Genomic DNA, 19,717 nt, shown 5'->3' with positions numbered 1-19,717 from the left:
TGTACTTTGTGTTTCGTGGTAATTAGCCAATGTTGACAAAAATGAAGATAGTGAGCTTGAACGACATTGTATCTGTTTAGCATCAGAATGTTAGCGTTGTCACTTCTAATATGTTAACGTAACATCATCTGTTAAGAGGTATGCCACCCACATAGGCCCATACATTGTCACTGTAGTATGTATGTAAAATACAGGGAAATGAAGTTTACGATTGTATAGCACAAATTAAACGCGAGCCACCTTCACTGATGTTAGCATTTAGCTCAAAGCTCCACTGTGTACAGTCAGCCTGCTCTAGCATAATTCGTTTTTTTTATTAAATACCAAAAGCAAATAACAAGAACATGGGACAATGTGTGATTTTGCTGTTTTAAATAAAAACAAACAAATTTCATCTTCCGAAGGCCATTATCTCTGAAATTCAAATGGTGAAACGAAAGGAAAATCTTTTTTGTTTTTTAATGGGATCTTTTTCATTTTATAACTTCCCTTCATAAAATGAAATGCGTGAGAACTTTACTGTGAGAAGAATGAGGCACTTTGCAAATTAATTAGTTGCACGTAGCTTCAGATTAAGCAAATGTTAGCTGGTGATACACAGTGAAATAATGGTAGTTGAAGTTATTGTGGAAACTGTTTCACCTATGCCTTAAATATAGTAAAACATACAACGTTAAGAGTCCCCTCATTCATAACTGCCATATTTGACACATATATTTCACATGCACTGTTTTGACTGAGATTACAACAAACTAAAGCATAGCTGTGTTCCATTTTTTTACCATTTCATTTTTAATGTCAATGGACATGGAAAAATAGGCCCATTTTCTTGTTATTTCTTAATTTTTGGTGTTTGGTGGAGCAGATAATAAATCAGTACCCTTTAGACTTGTTTTAGTCACATTATAAAGGGGGCTAACATAATTTTGCCATGATGTTTTTCCTGCTCACATATAACTGGGTTTAGTGTTTAAGAGACATCAAACAATTATTTCCACTGCTTGGTGAAGCTGACACAACACAGCCATATTTACGTTCTCCTCTGGTTCCTCCTCTTCCCTCCCACCCCCCATGCTCCTCCTCTTCCTGGCTGAAGAATCAATGTCAGGACCATGAAGACAGAGTATCGATCACAGAACGCTGTCAGCCTAATTTAAAATGGAGCTTTAAAAACACTGTCTTGAAATGAGACTGGGTGTTTTGGCTTTTCCTAAACATGCATTTATTATTTATTCTGAGTGTTCCTCTGACATTAATATTTACTTGCATACTGTTTTCTGGCTGCAGTGGCCTTCTTACCTTGTCATTAAAGTTCTTGTTACAGGAATGAAAAGAAGATGCAGGTGTAGAAGACCTGCAAGGATTGAATATGTTTTCATGTTGATCATATCTGTCTGTATCTTCAGGTATTAAAGCCAGTGGTTAGCCCTGAAGTCAACCATGGTTTGGGCAACAGGAGACTCATTAACTTTTCCCTGTCAGGTAAACTACCAACAGCTGTATTTTTGTTTTCCATTTAGCTCCGTATGGCTTGTTTTTTTTTTCTTGTTTGTTTTTTGTTTTTGTTTTTTTACATCTTAGCTCAGTGTATTCACACTTACTGTCCTCGACCTGCAGCCCTCTCTGGCACTGTCTAAAGCAGAAGTTATGACTCTAAAAGCACTGGTAGGCTTAAATCAATGCTGTTTCACCTGGGAGCAGATGTACAATAAACATTATCAATAAATATTCACTAATACACAGTGGCTACACTGAAATAGAAAAGTAGCATAACTCCATATTCACGTTTCATTCATTCATCGTCACTGTACTATCATTTCCTACCACAGTCAGTATTGGTCAGTGCAGTGCTTTGCATTTTGTAAGAGAAATGTCAGTCCAAGAAACATTCCGGTTACTGTTCATGCTGTTCTCAGATATGTTGGCCCTGTTTAGTGGAGTATTTACCAACATAAACATTTAAAAAGCACTCTGTGGTCAGGGAAAAAAAGTGTCCCACAGAAATACTAAAATCTCAGAAAATATTCAGAAGCCTTTACTTTTTACACGCCTTGTTGTGCTGTAGATTTTATTTTAAATGGATCGAGTTCAATGTGCATTTATAATGATAACGTTTACAAGTATATTAAAAATATAAAAAGTAAAATTGCTGATTTACAAACATATTCCAGCTTCAGTCTTTGACATTGTAAACTTTGGTCAGGTGCATCGTGCTTGAGATATGTCTTCAACTTGATTGAAGTCCATCTAGATTGGACACACGTGAGAAAGCTGCACATTTTTGAATATTAGGCCTCATGAAGCCACGGAGTTGAAGAGCTGTAGGTACACTTCTGTGATAAAATTGAAATTGCAGTCAATGCATAGATCAAGGGGTAACCAGTGATAAAGCTTTGAGTGTCCCCAGGAATACAGTGGCACAATAACTGTGAATAGACTCTGAATTTTATGATGAAGGAGTAGGTGTCATTTCAGGAATCTGGAAATGTAACCTTTTTTTTTTTTTTTTACAAAAAACCATTAGACACAAATATAAAGCGCAGAGTGTTTTTAAACATCTTGTCTTGTGGGGATGTATACATACTGACTCTAAAAATAAGGGTTGAATGATACTGGAATAGAAAACAAGTTTCCAAGAGAGGAAACATGTCAACCCCACCATTAAAAGTCCTGACATACTGTAACAATATAGCAAGGATAAAACATGCAAACAAGTTAAAGCTAAGCACTTATTCATTCAACCTTTCTTCAAATTCAGCAATACTGAGTGACAAGATGAACTTTTTCTCTCTTTGACCAGTTTTAGGAGTTTTATCTGAGCGGTCATCTGAATTGTAGATATTAATCCTACAAATGCAAGCCACTAATGGAAATTCTAATATGTGACAGTGTTGCTTTTGGTTTGAACCTGTGTTAGTGTCAATAGACAAATATATCTGTTCCTTTCACATTTCACAGAACCCTCTCACTCTTTCATGTACCTGTCTTTCAGACCTCCAGGCAGTTGGACTGAAGAAAGGGATGTTCTTCAACCCCGACCCATACCTGAAGCTCTCCATCCAGCCTGGGAAGCACAGCATCTTCCCGTCCCTGCCGCACCATGGCCAGGAGAAACGCTCCGGAGTGGTCTGCAACACAGTCAACCCTCAGTGGAGCACAGAGGTAGATATACACAGTGCACATGTGTCCATATATTAGCATTCTATACTTAGACATTTAAATTGTTTAAACTAAATTAGTATTCATGCTGTTTTATTGATGCTTAAAACCATCCACAGCTTAAAACCCCCTCATGTCATTGAGCAAGTAGAGAACAGTTTCACTTTAAACAATACCAAGAATTTTACCGTTCTGTGTGCATGTGTGTTTTTAAGTCTGTAGACAATGATAATCTCTGACTTTAAAAAGAGCTTGAATACAGGGTAGATGCAGATTTTATTAGTGCCACGGGCTGAGCACGAGGCCGCTATTGTTATCCTGGTGCGCATCTTCTTCTTATTAGTGCCACGGGCTGAGCACGAGGCCCTACTTGTACAGAGTAAAAGTAGGGCCTCGGGCAAAGCCCGAGGCCACTGTTGTTATTCTGGTGCGCTTTTTCTTATTATTTCGACTCTTCCGTACAAATTTTCGGTCGGCTACTCCTCCCACAAATTTCAGAGCACCCACACAAATTATACATCAAAACGTGCGGCTTGATCGGGAATCGTGTGCTTACATACAGATTTACAAAAATCGCATTTTTCGCGACACAATTCGCAAAAACGTCGCAAAAATCTCCCATTGAAAATGAATGGGACAGACGAAAAAATCACACAAAATTACGGTACTTTTCAAACCTCCACTACTCAGGCATACTTTCACCTAGAGACTCCATTTAAACTTTAAAATGTTGACGCGGCCTGTTTCAAAGTCTTTCTACTTTTTTCATATCTTTAATCGTTTCTTCGTGACAACCTCTCAAGTTTTCACACTTCTTCACCCCTTTTCAGCCTTTACAATGGGTGTGTATGTGGTCCTTTAGAGTGAGTGATGACGTCACCAGAGTGGGAGCTCAGAAAAATCTCACACAGTAATTTTTTTTTAACTTGTCGCCCTGGCCACAATTTTTATGCCACAGACATGATTTTTACATCAAAATGTCGGAAAATTTGTCCTCCCACTCACAATGTCACTTTGGAAGCCCACGGAATTAAGTTTGGGGGGGGGGGGGTTAGAGCCTTGTTCCTCCACAAGTCTCTCTTCCTTCCCCATCTGCACCCATTTAAAGATGGCTGCTGAGTTTTCTCAAAGACCACAAATTTACACATTTCTTCTCAAATGATTGTGTGCTCATTTTTTACTCTAGGAAAATAAAAAATACATCTCTGTAATGCCCAAGGTCTTGGCTTTCTGAAAATGTGCTTTTCTCTTTGACACACAGTTTTGAAGAAAATCACAGTTGTTTGAGGTCTTCTCCTTCTGGTTTCTTCTACTGATTTGACAGTTAAATCAAGTATCAGTTGCAGCTGTGTGCTTCGTTGCCCGGCAACGCTCTAAACCCTACTCCCAACCCCCACTCCCCTCCTGCTCCCTCCACACAGCAACAGCCCTTCACACAGCTGAGGCTAAGGTTATTCAAAGTTTTTAGTAGGTTTGCTAACTATAAAATAGTCATTTAAAGGTCCCGGTAGACTCCCGTGGCACTATCAAATTTTCTGCAAGGAAATTTTCTAGTTACGATTGTTTCACAGATGCACAGTATTAACTTTGGCACCTGATTTACAGTATGTTACCTTTGTTCACATTTTAGTCATTTGATTATTTATTTTTACTATTCTGGTTTCAGTCCTCTGCTCCATGAGTTTTAAGTCCTGTTTTCATTGTGCATTTCTTCTAAGAATTCTGAGGCTACAGCTGTCACCATGTTTGATGTTGTCCTCGTCTAGCTTAAGGTTAGCAGAAAGGCATTCTTAGCTGTTTGTAACAGATTGCACTGGTTCTCAAATTCTTCCCCCTGCCCACACACACACACACACACACGCACGCACGCGCGCTGTGCTCATGTTTCTTAGTAAAACAGCAGACTGATCCTCCTCAATGAATGTCTGGGTTTACCTTGAGGATGAACACTAGATAACAATACAGATTAAGGCAGATTTAAATGGTCAACATTAAAGGAAGGTTGTTGTTACATCCAGTGACAATTTTAGCATTTTGATTTAGTTTGACTCTTTTGATGGATGGATTAATTCGACTGATATATGTTCTTCTGTCAGCACTGGTGACCAATCCAGAGAAGATTTAGAATTTATAATGTGTGATTCCATGATGTCTAATCTAGGGGAAGTTTATGGAAAAGAACATAAAATGTTTTAAATTCCTCACACGCTCATTATATTTGTCCTTTCATGTGCATAAATAAAAAGACAATAAAACATAAAACACTACAGTATCACTAGGGATTTATGTCTAGGAAACCTTCTTTTTTTTATAGAATTGAATTGAAAAATGTCCTGAAATTCATAAACTCCTGGTGTAAACCTAGTCCAACAGACTACACAGCACACAATATGGATGACTGGGTGCTTCTTTGGTTTCAGCGACAGAGTAAGAGAATCAATATAATCCATGAAAATCATGTTTGCTTTGTGGAAAACAAGATCAGCCAATTGATTTTCTCATTTAGGACTTTTTTCTTGGAAAACCATAGGTTTCTGGAAAGTTCCTCTCTACTCAATCCTGTTGTGTCCACAGCAGATATTTGACATTACCAGCAAACATAAATAAAAAAAAATCTGCAGTGTCCTTCCATTCTGTGAGTTTATTTTCCCACACACTTATGATATAATGTATTTCCTGCTGCAGAGGTTAAACGATGGCCGTAGTCTACTGTGAACAGTCAGATACCAGCTATCTGGTAATAGTTAACCAGGAGTAAAAGAAGACTGCAGTGAGTCATCAGTGGGACTTAATGCTGAGGAATCCTAATGAATTTAATCAAAGGTTATTCTAATGCTGGTTGAATGACAGATCTGGTGAGCCTTCCTGCATACGTATAACACTTTACAACTTTTTACAGCATCCAGACTCCAGCTTTTAATTTCATCTTCAACCTACATTACAACTTTGACTGTTCAAAGTTCAGTTGACATTTGCAGACAGGGATCTTTCTGCGTGGAGTTTGCACTTTCTCCCCATGCAGAGTGGGTTCTCTCCGGGTTCTCCGCCTTCCTCCCACAAGTCCAAAAACATGTTGAGGTCAATTTGTGATTCTAAATTGTCTGTAGGTGTGAATGTGAATGTGCTTGGTTGTCTGTCTGTAAGTGTAGCCCTGTGATAGACTGGCGACCTGTCCAGGTGTCCCCTGCCTTCGCCCTAAGTTGGCTAGGATAGACTCTGACCCTATTGAGGATTAAGCGGTGTATAGATAATGGATGGATGGAATTTCAACATATTTAAACCTGTAACTGCCAGTGTGAGGGAGCACACAATTATTTAATTTTGGTGGGTCAGTCTTAGAGGCATTATTATTAGACTAGATTTCTTCTAGATATCTTTATATTTGTAATATATCCTATAATATCCTGCCCTCATCTGTCAGTACCACTTTATTTTAGTCACCTTGATTCATTTCCACCACTCCTTCATGATCTTTCTGCCTAAGACTAATGGTTCCTCTTTTTTTTTTTTGCTTAGTGTCATTAGTGGGGCATTTAAGGTGAGTAATATCAATAATGCCAGCTCCTGTTATGTAATCTAATAAAGTGTTCCTCCAGACTTTGCAGTACATCACAATCAGTGTCACAGAGAGCTGCTGTCATTTATGCCTGTGGGTGAGCTTCAGTAGAAGACAAGAAAAAAGACGAGCTATCTTAATGCAGTAATTATGTCAGCTAATGTAGATAAATATCCATCTAATTTAAACATTGTATTTACTTGCCAACATCCAAGGGTCCTTTAAATATAATGCTTCCCTTTACCAGAAACCCTAAAGTTGCAAAAAATTATTTTATGACAGATTATGTTCTGCAAAGAGATATCCTGAAATGCAATGAATTCCACAAGCTAAAGATAAAATGTAACTGTAAAATGACATGTTGATGACATTTTCCTATGAAAATAGGAACAGTAACAAATGTAGGTAATTGAAATTCAACCTTTAAAGGTGCCAAGAGTTGCTGCCTTTATTACTACTCCATATTAAATCTGTTTGTGGTGTAGGCTGGTTTATGGATACATGAGTAAAGCAGGTATAGCTACTAGATGGATGAAACATTCTGAGGGTGTCACCTGGTGCTGTAGGAAACTCAGCAGGCTAATTAATGATGAAAATAGTTGGTCGTGCAGCTCTATGATGGTTGATCAATAAGGTTCCAAAACTGTGCCTTCTGTAGAAATTAATATCTCTACCTGCCTTAAATAAGCTGCCATCACTGTCAAATCGCAAACTGGTAGGTATCAGTGGTCACAAAAACATGTATAACACAGGTCCTACTGTCAACAGTGCAATGTCATGACCCATTTTCTGACCGTCACTGCTCACTCATGTTGTATGTGTGTGACCGTGACGTGCTCCTGCATGCACACCACTAACAGTATCAACACCTTTTGATCAGCCCTCGTATACCAGGATGTCACCTCATTTGGACGGACTGATTTTCCATAAAATTAAATGTACAATACAAGATAATAACTATTAGTATTTATTTAGTTTTTGAAATCCTACAAATTTTGTGAAAACATGGGGAAAATGTCCAAAACTATTTTTCCTTGTCTTCCATCCATTTCTAGGGTGTTAGCACGTCAGCTATATAACTAGGCTCAAGGTCTGCTGGAGCTTTCAGATACACCGATGTTACGATGTTACAGTCCATATCAACAACAGACACACAACTGAAGGGTTGGAAGCAAACAGGAAATGATACTAAGAATACTTAAACTACTTTTTCTTTAAGTCTAGTTTCCATCTGTGTTCGCGAGGAACAATAATTAGGAACTCTGTTTTGTTTATATTTTGTTGCAGGGAATATTGAGAAATCCATTTATAAAACTCCACAGACAGTTTAAGCTAGTGCTTTTGCTAATGTAAATCTCACTATGGGCTGCATAAAAATGGAAAGTGATTTGAGATCTATATATAGGAAAGCGTATAAATAGAAAATAAAAACTGAACAAGCATGAAATCCACAGGCAAGCTGTTAAGAAAATTTAGGAACACTCACTGACATACTGACATATCATCACCTTACAATGTTTGTTTTTTTTGCTACCATGTCACATGTGTCCAACACTGAGCATTCAGTTCTTTTCTGGCTTCTGTCTGCCAGATTCCTTCAGTTACATCTTTGGCGATGGATGTGTACTGTTTGCTTCTGACATTTTCCTGAGTACAGTTGCCTGCTGCTGCTGCTGCTGCTGCTGCTGCTGTTGGAAACTAGATCTATGAAGGCAAGGAGACTGAACTGTAAAATAAAAACAAGAGCACAACTGACCTCAACAGCTCAAGCTCCAAAGTTGAGTTACAGTTCTCTAAAGTTTGATTCTTAAGGGCAGGCCTTTCTACATACCTTCTAATGTTTTGATGGTTGATTTTTAAAAGTTCTCATGAATGCAGCTTGTAGAAAATGCGTTTTCAATGTACATAATAGATGAAGAGTTTTTGCAGAGTAGGACTTTAGAAGAAAACCATGCACCTTTTTTTTTTTTTAAACGTATTTAGTTTTGTAGTAAAAAGATCCTGATCATTTTTACGTCAAATTAATGTCTTTCTTTCTAGTGTTTTTCCACCATGTACCTCCTCACTTTTCCTCCTTGGTCAGTTTGAGAAGACACATTTTTGTCTGAACCTTATAGACAAACCTCCAGTTGAGAGAACTGTTGCAGATGACCCAAAAATGTCACCTTTACTTTGGTTGCTGTACAAGGTTTTCTCAGGGTCTGCTACAGTTAATCATCTTGTGACCCAGGAGTCACTATCATGGTTGTTTTATAGCACTGAAGACACTATTAGGAGCTCTTACTTGATCTGATTTGTTAAGCGGCTGATGGGGACCACAACAACACTGGAAGAACATTGTGCATAATCTGGATCTGTTTTCTGTCTGACTGCAGCGTATGTCTCAGAGTGCTCTACGGCATAGTCGCTACTTTTATGATGTCCCTCAGGAGACTCCACACACTGATTTAATGCTGTGTCCTTCTTGGCAGCATCCACTCAGCTCTAAGCTACTTTCCTTTTTCAAATTGCTTCCATGACGGTGAAGCTCTGTGTGCTTGGCAACGATACACTGCAGAAGTGTAATGGGTCTCCACAACAAGCTAGCTCAGTCAGCATACTATATATAATGCAGCCCAGTACTATGCAGATCTGAGAGACAATTCAAAATCATTACATCATAAGATTAAAAACATATGTAAAAAACACTAATAAAGGTAAGAACTTCAAATCAAATGACAATAATGGATCTGTGGAAAGCGCCTTTTATGGAGTTGAATTTTTTTTTTGCATAACAATGTTTTTATCAGCATCTGCCAGGACGATAGATCATTGTGTTAACCTGATTAATCCTCTGAACTCCTAGTAGTTTATGAGCATTTCATTTTTGCTCAGGTGATATGTTTCCATAGGGTGATTTTTTTTACAGCAAAATAAAGTCTTCTATGGAATTAGCAACCATGACTAGAGGTACAGAAAACTCAAAAATGTCTTGTGCAGTAAAACAAATATATATCAAATCATAACAAAAGAAAATAATGAAAAATGAGTTTATTTATTTTATAAAAATGGAAAAGATCTTCTGCAATCAACGTGTACAACATTTTTCCAAGTGCCTAGTGGTGATATCAAAACTCACGGTGAGGTAGCATATGGCCCCCACCTGTGGAACAGCCTGCCGGAGAGCCTCAGCACTGCAGACACTGTCGATACTTTTAAAAGAAGGTTAAAGACATACCTTTTTAATCAGGCTTTTAATTGACCTTTTAAATTCTTTTTGCGTTCTTATCATTATTTATTTACTGTCTTGTGTATTTTACTCTTTCAATTTTCATTTTATCTTACATTGGGCCTTTTATATTCCAAAGTTTTTCGTTTTTAAGTCCAGTTTTTCATTACGGTGTCCTCCACAGTGGGGGCTGTGTCCAGTCTGATGCTGGGGGTGCTGTTCGCGGGTCTCTTTGGCCCGGCTTGTTGGGGGTCTCCCCACCTTGGTGTGGGCGTCCCCTTGTCTGTCGGTGTAGGGGGAGTCCGGGTGCCGGTTCCCCCAGTGGTCATGGCCTGTGGCTCGTCTGGGTGTGGACGGCCCCAGTGGTGGCGTTTTTCACGATCCGCAGTGCCATGCCTTGTCTCCCTACGGACAGTGGTGACAGCATGTGGGTCCGTGCATGTGTGTGTGTGTGTGTGTGTGTGTGTGCGTGTATATGTAGTTGTGGGTGTATATGTATACATGGAGGGTGGGAGGGACATGTTTTTTTGTTTGTTTTTTTTTCCTTTGCAATGTTTTTAAATACTCTAAAGCACTTTATGTTGCTTTTGTATGAGAAGTGCTATATAAATAAAGTTTTGTTTGATTTGATTTGATGTGAGGCCTGGAAAAAATGGGAATCCACATGCTTTGAATATTTAACTATTAATTTTTTACAATGCTAAATGCTAAATGCTTTAAAAATGCTTTACACTACTCTGCACATCAACTGTAGAAAGATATTTCACCTCGCTGAAAGCATCTTTTGACAACTTGTTGATAACTTGCATTTTTTTAAGATGTTTTGTTTTATTAATAAAGTATGTCTAACAGTGACACTCTTTTCCTGCCACACCAAACTCACCCTTTTTGCTGTATCAAAAAATAATAAATAAATATAGTTGGATAATAATAGACATAAATCCAATGTACAGCTCAATGAAAGTGAGTCTTATAACTGAGTAAGGATCAATACCTTTTCATGTGGAGAGATATGCAAACTGATCCTGTGTCTCCTCCTGTTCCACATTATAGCTCTTACTGCTGCATGGATTGCGTGATGTGAAATAAAGTCCCATTATCTGCCTTTTTGCATGTGAGAGAGACAGTATCCTTTAACACAACTGATCCTGCTTGGAAAGAAGCAGTCGTGCATGGACAATGTCACTGGGCCCCAATGGTGAGCTGAACTTACTATATATGCACCTTCTATCAATGCAGAAGGCTGCTGCTGTCACTGTGATCCTAACGGTCTCTCTCACTTGATGTATAATACAGACATACTTATTAGAATAAAGTGGTATTTGCTTTAATGTTAGTTCGGGAGGGAATAGAGTTAAAGATGTAAGGACAGTGATTTATTCATTCCGTATTTGTCAAAGATGAAGAACAGAAAACACTGACTTCTGCCAGCTTCAGTAGCCTTAAAGCCTTATAGTTAGTTCTCATTTGTCATGCTAATAGTGCTTTTCCCACCATGTACAATAAACTGCAAACATTCAGGGATTATAGCAGCATAAAAAATAAGACATGTCTTACTCACATACCACTTACATGCATCCAGTTTTGTCATATCATATTTATTATATATTATAGCCAACAACAGCAACAACCTACGAGCAGCAAACACAGTGAAAATCTTGCTGAGGATTGTAATTGTGCAGTGAAGCAGCCCTGCTGTTTTTTTCTTCTTCTTTTTCTTTGAATTATTCAGTTTAATGACAGTACCATCTTCCATGTATGGGACTATTCCACCAAAACAATTTCCCATCATTATTTTGAGGGGACACCGTCAGTGCATCATTGGTTTAACTCACCAATACAATTGTAATTGGTTTAAAGAAACACAGACAAGCGGAAGTGCTTTTCTCCACTGGTGCAGAATGATGAGTTCTGCATTCCTAATCACACACTTTTTCCTTTCAGCACATACTGCAGCTGCCCTTGCAAAGTTTGTTCTGTTGCTGGGGACACTAAAGTCATAATTACACCTTAAACTTGGATCCACTTGCTCATAAATCCACTGTGGCTCAGGCTTGTAACTCATGTGAGACACTGTCATGCATATGCAGAGGACTGTGCGTACAAATGGACAGAAAAGCATGCTGACATGTATGCTGCAAAATGAGACCAGATGTAGGAGGATTCCCTGATATATTTGGCGTACTGCCTTTGACATAGAACATATTTAGACATGAAATCATTCTGTGGCGTACCGTACGGTATGGTAGTATAGGTATTGGAATATGGTGGTTTTTACCAGATAGTGAAGGGACATTGTCAGGTTGCATTACGTGAAACGTAGAATCCAGTGTTTCAAGACTTTAAATCAAGCCAGACTATATCTCTCTCTGCTGCTTTGATTTTACTGTTCTCCTAACTTTATTAAAGTAAATTATTATATTGGTTGTGTTTCCCTTTGAACTTGGTCTGTGATTGGCTATTTTTGCCCTGAAAATATGTCTAAATAATCACATGATCAATAAGCTGTTTGTTAGTGTAAGTTCAAAATTGTTTTCTTACTCTCTTACTCCTTCCGCTTCTCTTCTACTTGTACCCCTCCTCCTATTGTTCGTGTCCCCTGGTCCTCCTCCTCAGACTAACATGGCACAGTTGTGCTGCAACAACACACACTCCCTCTTCCTCCACCCACCCTCACCCCTCTCTCCCTCTCTTTCTTCCGTACAATCTCACCATCTTTATTGAGTTTGTCCTGCACTCTGCACTCACAAACACACACTTCTGCTCTGTCTGCTCCCTCCTGACTCATCTTGTAAATTATTCATTCGTACTCCTTTTCATCCTCCTCCTTTATCACTCTGCACACAGATTTCCCCGGTTCAGACTTTCCTCCCCTCCTCATTTTTCTACCTTCTAAGCACCACAGTGTCATTTCACTTTATCCCTTGCAACCGCACGTTTCTATTCTCCCCTTTCCTCATTTGATTTCTCTTTGCTACTCTGCTCTCCTCCCTTTGATCTGTTTTCACATGTCCTCCAGCTCTGCAGTTGAAAATTAAATATCACAGGGTATGCATGAGCTCATATTTATTACGCACATCAGAAAACCAAACATAGTCAATATGATCCAGTCAGATGCAAAACAAACTGTGATCCTGCCTTAGTACAGCTCAATTGCAAGGTTAGCAAAGGACAGCAGCTATCATGTATATTTGTATACACACACACACACACCACACACACACACACACATTTTGGTGTCAGCCCTTCAGGTTTCACCTGATCATTTGTAGCTGAAAACGTATGATAAAGCAAGTTGGAGCCTGAAATAGCCTCACGTGAATTCCTGTGGAAAATCCGAGTCATGGCTGGAATATTAACAAAAAAAAAATGCTGCTGGGAGAGACGGAGGACAAAGGAGGATTGCTAAAATTATGTATAAAACCAAATTAGAAAAAAAGTCTGATCCAGCACTATTCCTGCCATTTGCACCCTGAATGATGCAAAATACAAAATATGTGGATAATAACTTACTAGAAAGCAGCAGCTAGGGAAAACTACTTTTTCTGAATAATTCATGTTTCTTGTATATTAGTTCTGCTCCCCATGGCTAATGCTACAGTCATTCCAAAAATTAGAGCTCTTCTTAAAGCTCATCTCTGTCACTGCACTGCAACTATTTCAGGAATTCCCCTCCTCTTCAAATTAAGAGAGCTCCTGGGCTTCAAAACTCAAACTCAAACGTTTATTAATCCAAAGAAAAGTAATGTTTTTATCCTTAAGTCTGCAAGTAAGGGTAAGAATTAGGCTTTTTTGTGTGTGTGTATTTTTTTCACATGTTCCTTCATTAACCCTGTGGGTCATGAATGCTGTTTATTTTGCTCAACAAAGACTGACATAATAGGAAATTTTGTGAATGCTTGTGTCTTTACAACAAAAAAATGTTATGATTTGCAACCTTTACGTGTCAACAGGATGCTTCGGTTTCACATTTCCCTTTAATTGTTTTTATGTGAAACAATACAGTGCATTTTAGTAGCATTGCATTGCGTTTGGAGTGACGGGACGTCGTGTTGCCTGCTAGCTGTCTGTACCTCATGAGCATAAAGTAGCTGAGACCTCAACTTTTTTCAAGTGAGGTGCATTGAGCGAAGGTCTGACACCTGGTGAAACCTCTAAACCCAACTGTTGTTGAATTAACATGAGGACAGATTGAGCACCTGCATAGCTTCTTTTTAATTCAAATGTTTCAGAAATACTTTTTGCTGAACTGAGAGAAAGAGAGAAGAGAAAGCTTGCAGCTGAGGCGCTATGTTTGTCTGACGCCTCTACAGGAGTTTCTTCTGGTGAAGGTAAAGCACCCGTCATGTGACCCTCTAGTGCTCTAGTAGAGCAAGCAATCCTAATGTCCAATTACCAGTGTGAAGGTAACACACAAGTTGCTTTTTACCGTCAAGTCGGCATTTGGAGCAGGTGAAGATAAAGAGACAAGGATAAAGACATCTTTGCATTGAGAAAAATTGTTACGGGCAGGGCGGAGACTCAAGTGCAGAGCAACAGAGACACGGTAGACAAAAGCAGCTTATTAAACAATGAAGAGAAACCAAAAACAATATAATTACAAAAAGCTCAACCAACACCAAGTACTAACTGGCTAGGAAGGAACAAAAAAAAAAAAAAAAACTCAAAGAGCTCAACTAAGTGCTGAAATGAACTGGCAGATTGAAAATAAGAACTAAAGGAGCTCAGAGAAACAATGCTGAGTATGCGAAAGGAAACTAAACTAAACCAGAACCAGGAGCTCAGACTTAAAAAAAAAAAAAAAAAAAACACTCAGGGAATTAACCAAACCAACAAACAAAAGGAGCTCAGACTAAAACAAGGAAAAAAGACAGGCTGATTAGAACTAAACAGGTACTCACTGACTGACGGAAAAAAACTAGATAGGCAAACAGGGAAAAAAACAATAAATCTATGACAAACTAAGTTTTCAAGCTAAATACGGTGAATGCAAAAACAACAGACAGAGCAGTGACGGCTTAACTGGCTAGATATGAGGAGAGTGCGGGGAGAAACAAGTGGCGGCGGAGTGAACCGGAGGATAGCTGAATCAGGAACCAGGGCAGACAGGTGTAGTGTGGAGTCCGGTGGCACATTGGCAGAACATGGTAGAAGAAGGTCCGTGAAGGGTGAAGGTAATCGGCAGCAGAACTGGTGAATGATTTGATGGTCTGGCCCTGAAGCATCGTCCGACCGCAGCTAAAATACCGGCAGACAGAAAGGTCGCAGCTGGAGCGGACCAATCCCGAAGCACCAATCATCCATCCATCCATTTTCTATACACCGCTTAATCCTCACTAGGGTCGCGGGGGGGGCTGGAGCCTATCCCAGCCGACTTAGGGCGAAGGCAGGGGACACCCTGGACAGGTCGCCAGTCCATCGCAGGGCCACACTTAGAGACAGACAACCAAGCACACTCACATTCACACCTACGGACAATTTAGAATCACCAATTAACCTCAGCATGTTTTTGGACTGTGTGGGAGGAAGCCGGAGAACCCGGAGAGAACCCACGCTGCACGGGGAGAACATGCAAACTCCACGCAGAAAGATTCCGGTGCCCCCACCGGGACGCGAACCGGCAACCTTCTTGCTGCGAGGCAACAGTGCTAACCAACTGCGCCACCTTGCAGCCCAAGCACCAATCAGCTGATTGGTAATCAGGCACACCTGCCTGCATGCTGCCGCCAGCCGTGCTGAAGCCCGCGAGAGACAGCGAGAGAGAGAGACAAAGAGCAAGAGGCAGACAGAGAGAGGCAAAGAGCAAGAGATAGACAGAGGGAGAGAGACAAAGAGCAAGAGACAAACAGAGAGAGAGAGAGAGAGAGAGAGAGAGAAAGAGAGACACAAGGGCAGGGGCCGAGGCTGCAGGGTCATGACAAAAATATTCGCAAATCACAGTATATTTTAGAAGGATAGCGTATTATGATATTTTGGGGTTAAAGCAAGGAATAGCTTTGTGCCAGTATTGAATTAAGCATTAAGAATTTGAATGCCAGAGATTTTGAAGCATGCCTCAAAGGGCTCTAAGCTGTGTTCAGTGTTTCCTTCTGAATTTTATTTTGGTAAGAGTGGAAAAAGCTTTGAAGGATTTGGACAGTTGAAGTTCCAGGCTCCAAAGCAACGTTAAGGAGACTTGGACAGTGATCAGACCCCCACTGAGAGAGACAGAGGGGATATAGTACAGTCGTGACTTGATAATCCGACCCTTAACAATCCGAAAACCTTGCTATCCGACAGGTTTTTAGGAAAAACAAACGGAACACATTAAAAATAGCCTTTACATACCGACAGACTCGGATTCCGACTCCAACATGACATTTTATGTCACAAATAAGGATAACGGCATATTATCTGATTTAACAATTTGGCTACTTGGCTACTTTCAGATTGCAGGAGTTAATGTTCAATTCGGACTCTTTTGTGAAATCCAATTTTTGCGAGTTCGTTCACATTTCCAATTAAATGCGACTTGTATGTGATTTGCTGTGTGAACTTCATACGACCCAAAAGTGTCCCGCATGTGCAGAAGAGGACACAACGACATCACATGCAGTGAGTGTGCTCAGTGTTTGCAGAAATAAACACGGACAGTACTGGTGGAGCGTATCTTGCCCGCCACTCCCCCGCCGCCACCGATACCAATGGTGGAAACAGAACTGTGACCGTTGGTGTGCGTTCCAGCCAATTCTCGCCCTCCGATGGGGTGAAATTGGTTGATTACCACGAGAAAACCCAGAGTTTTACTACCCTGCTACCATGCCCAGAGGACAGCCAAAAGGCTGCATGGCTTGAAATTAACATCTCGATGGCCCCCTTTCATTTGTAGACGCAGCCGTTACCTGCCAGACTAGGGCTCGTCAAGCTTACTCCTTTGGGGGAGGAGTATGACTGACAAGAGCCTGAGCACTCAAGATCCACTGTTCTGTTTCAGCCATCACATATAGGACTCTGTCACAAGTCAAATCTGCTGATTGCATGGCTGCTTTTTTTTTTTTTTTAAATCAATATATCTGCTTTCATAACTGTTGATTCACATATCACAAGTGTGCACATACACATAGCTGGTAACCTAACAACCTGGCTTAGAAGACATACAGTATGACATGACAAAAATCCAGAGTTTGTTTTTTCCTCCAATACAAAGTTTGACACTCTGAAAGTCTGAATGCAAGAGTGTTGCATCACCAGTGTGCAAGTTGCCTAAATAAAGTTTACCTTCATCTACCCATTTTTACCTTTTATAGATGACAAACAGTAAATCCTAGTGATAACAATGAAAGTAAGAAGACAAATTAAAAAAGGATTGATACATAGATAGATGGAAAATGTCAGTCAGATCACTATGCTGTTACCTAATCACAAAATGTCACAAAGTGTAAATATCATTACCCGTAGCCTACTCAACTGGCTGTCAGAGATGGCAAAAGTACTTGATTTCAGAACTTAGTAAAAGTTCTGATACTGCAATAAAACTACTCTGGTAAAAGTAAAAGTACAAAAGTACTTCATCATGAATGTACGCGAGTAAAAAAGTAAAAAAGTGAAAACAGTCAATGATGTCATTTGACCTAAAAATGTAATTCAGTTAAATATTGGCTTTGGGGCAGCTATGGCTTTTTAAATAAATTTTATAAAACAGAAATAGTAGCATTTCAATGCAGCTGCATCACTGAATGAGATAATTGGATAGTTACGTTATCAGCTGTTTGAGCATACGAAGGTTTGAGCTCTGATTCGTGGGGACAAAAAACGCGAAAGCAAAGGCAATTTTGATTTACACCTAACTTTATTAAAATTGAATTTCCCTTCTGGGATAAATAAAGTATTTTTCATTTCATTTCATTTTAGTGCAGATCAGGGTAAAAAAAATTAGGGGAAAAAATGAAAACAAAAACATGTGTGTGATCTAAAAAGTAAGTTTCCCCTTTTTAAAATGTGAAAAGTAGAAAGTACATATACTTGTGTTTCAAAGTAGTGAGTAACAGTAAATATTCACCAGAAAGATACATAGAGTTTTTAGGTATCTTTACTTAAGTAGTGGAACTGAGTAAAAGTACTCCGTATGTGATACCTCTACTGGCTGTGCACAGCCTGGCCATCTCATTTACAGAACAATGGTGTCGTTCACACCTGAGTTAAGATGCTAGCTCAAAACTAATCCAGCCACTTGGCTGCTCTTTGGGCATGGAAGGTAGGAAAGCCAAATGGCTGGGCTTTGGGGCTTCTAGTGTTAATGAAAATCGCTGACATTGCTTTTAAACTTTGGTTCAACAGAAATATGAAGAAAGAAAAAAAAAAAAACAAGAATGATGGGACCCGTAAACTAATATTTTGTTGAACAACCCTATGAGGCAATCACTGCAGTCAGGTGTTTTCTGTAACTCTCAATGAGACTTCTGCACCTATATTTTGATTTTGGCCCACTGCTCATCAGCAAAGTGCTTTAATTTGTCCAGGACATTTTTTTATTTTTATTTTTTTTAATTATTCTTTTCATTCACAATTCAAAAGCAATGTCTTATTTCACTAAATGATAATTTAACAATGTTTTATTTTTTATTACTTTTTTCCATTTTTTAGTTGTTGGAGTGACTATTGTGAATTTTGCTTTTTCTTCAGTGGAAGGGTATGAATAAATGTGAGGATGACTGTAGGTACAAAGCTTATGAAAATTCAGCATAGCACTGTAGCTTCAATTAATGAGACCAGTTGCCAAGTTAGTGGAGCAAGGGAGAAATTCAGGTTTTACACATTTTACAAGAATATGGCTAAATACACAGCTAACTACACTTAATAGTTAAGGCTGTCAAATTCAGTTTAATCAAATCTGCTATTCAGCATTTTCTGATGATCATTATTGTTAATAATGGGCATTAGAGAAACATTGTTTGACCTTTACTGCGCAGAATCATGAATGTGGAGAGTCTGTTTCCACATTGATCTGCTGAGAAGCTTAAGTTTCACAGTTTAACCCCCCAATGTTCCAGTAGCATTCATGACATATAGGGAACCAGTTTCAGTTCCGTATGTAACCTAAAATGTGATATTGAAGTTTGAAGCCCCCAGTGCAAGTATATAATGTTGATTTCATTTTGCCCACACTAGCTGCGTGGCTCAATGGTTGGCAATTTGGCACTGAAATGAACTGAACTTGTATCTGGCTTCATAACTAGGGCAAAAATGTAAACTATTTATCTTGGTTTAGTAGTCTGATACATGGGGTCAAAATTAAGTGGATCATGTATCTAGCACATTTAGGTGATATGCATTATATAGGGTTTCTTTGTTGAGGTAGAAGTGCTTAACAGAAGCGCTTCTGCCATGAGTTGAATCACAGTGGGCTGCCACAATAACATAACCTCATTTTTATTCAGTGAAGTTTAAAGAAGCCCTAAAGGCATCAAAAGCGGTATCATAAGAGAAAAAGTGACAGCCAGCTGTAATTTATGTTTATTGTTGATGAATGTTTAATGCAAATGTCAGTGGGCTAAACAGCAGCATTTTAGCATTGCCACTGTGAACTGTTTGGCTCGCCAACTCTGGATTGAGGATTTTTTTATGGCTAATGGTTAATTTATTAATTTCAGGTGATAATTTAAAAATGTATAAACCAAATAAGGCAGATGATGAAGAACGTGCTTGTGATAAAATGTTTGTAGATGTAAATTGTAAGTAAGCTAATTGTGGATTAGCTATAGTATCTGGATGCACACCAGGTGAAGCATTTTACTGTTTAACATTCTTACTGTAGC

The 19,717-nt window shown here is 39.1% G+C and overlaps 1 protein-coding gene across 1 annotated transcript in view; it reads left to right on the top strand.

Annotated features, from left to right (window-relative positions):
• Positions 1-19,717, top strand: part of LOC103370626 (E3 ubiquitin-protein ligase HECW1-like) — a gene marked incomplete at its 3' end in the record, with an annotated part of 73,275 nt that overhangs the window by 31,615 nt on the left and 21,943 nt on the right. The window contains exons 5-6 of the mRNA XM_008299745.1: positions 1,407-1,482; positions 2,993-3,162. Of these exons, the coding sequence (XP_008297967.1) occupies positions 1,407-1,482; positions 2,993-3,162 (246 nt within the window). The remainder of the gene's footprint in view (positions 1-1,406; positions 1,483-2,992; positions 3,163-19,717) is intronic.

This window comes from Stegastes partitus, unplaced genomic scaffold (genome assembly GCF_000690725.1).
Source record: "Stegastes partitus isolate 25-593 unplaced genomic scaffold, Stegastes_partitus-1.0.2 Scaffold1454, whole genome shotgun sequence".
Taxonomy (NCBI): Eukaryota; Metazoa; Chordata; class Actinopteri; family Pomacentridae; genus Stegastes; species Stegastes partitus.
Note: the sequence above shows the minus strand (reverse complement) of the source record. Positions and strands in the feature narration are given on the sequence as shown.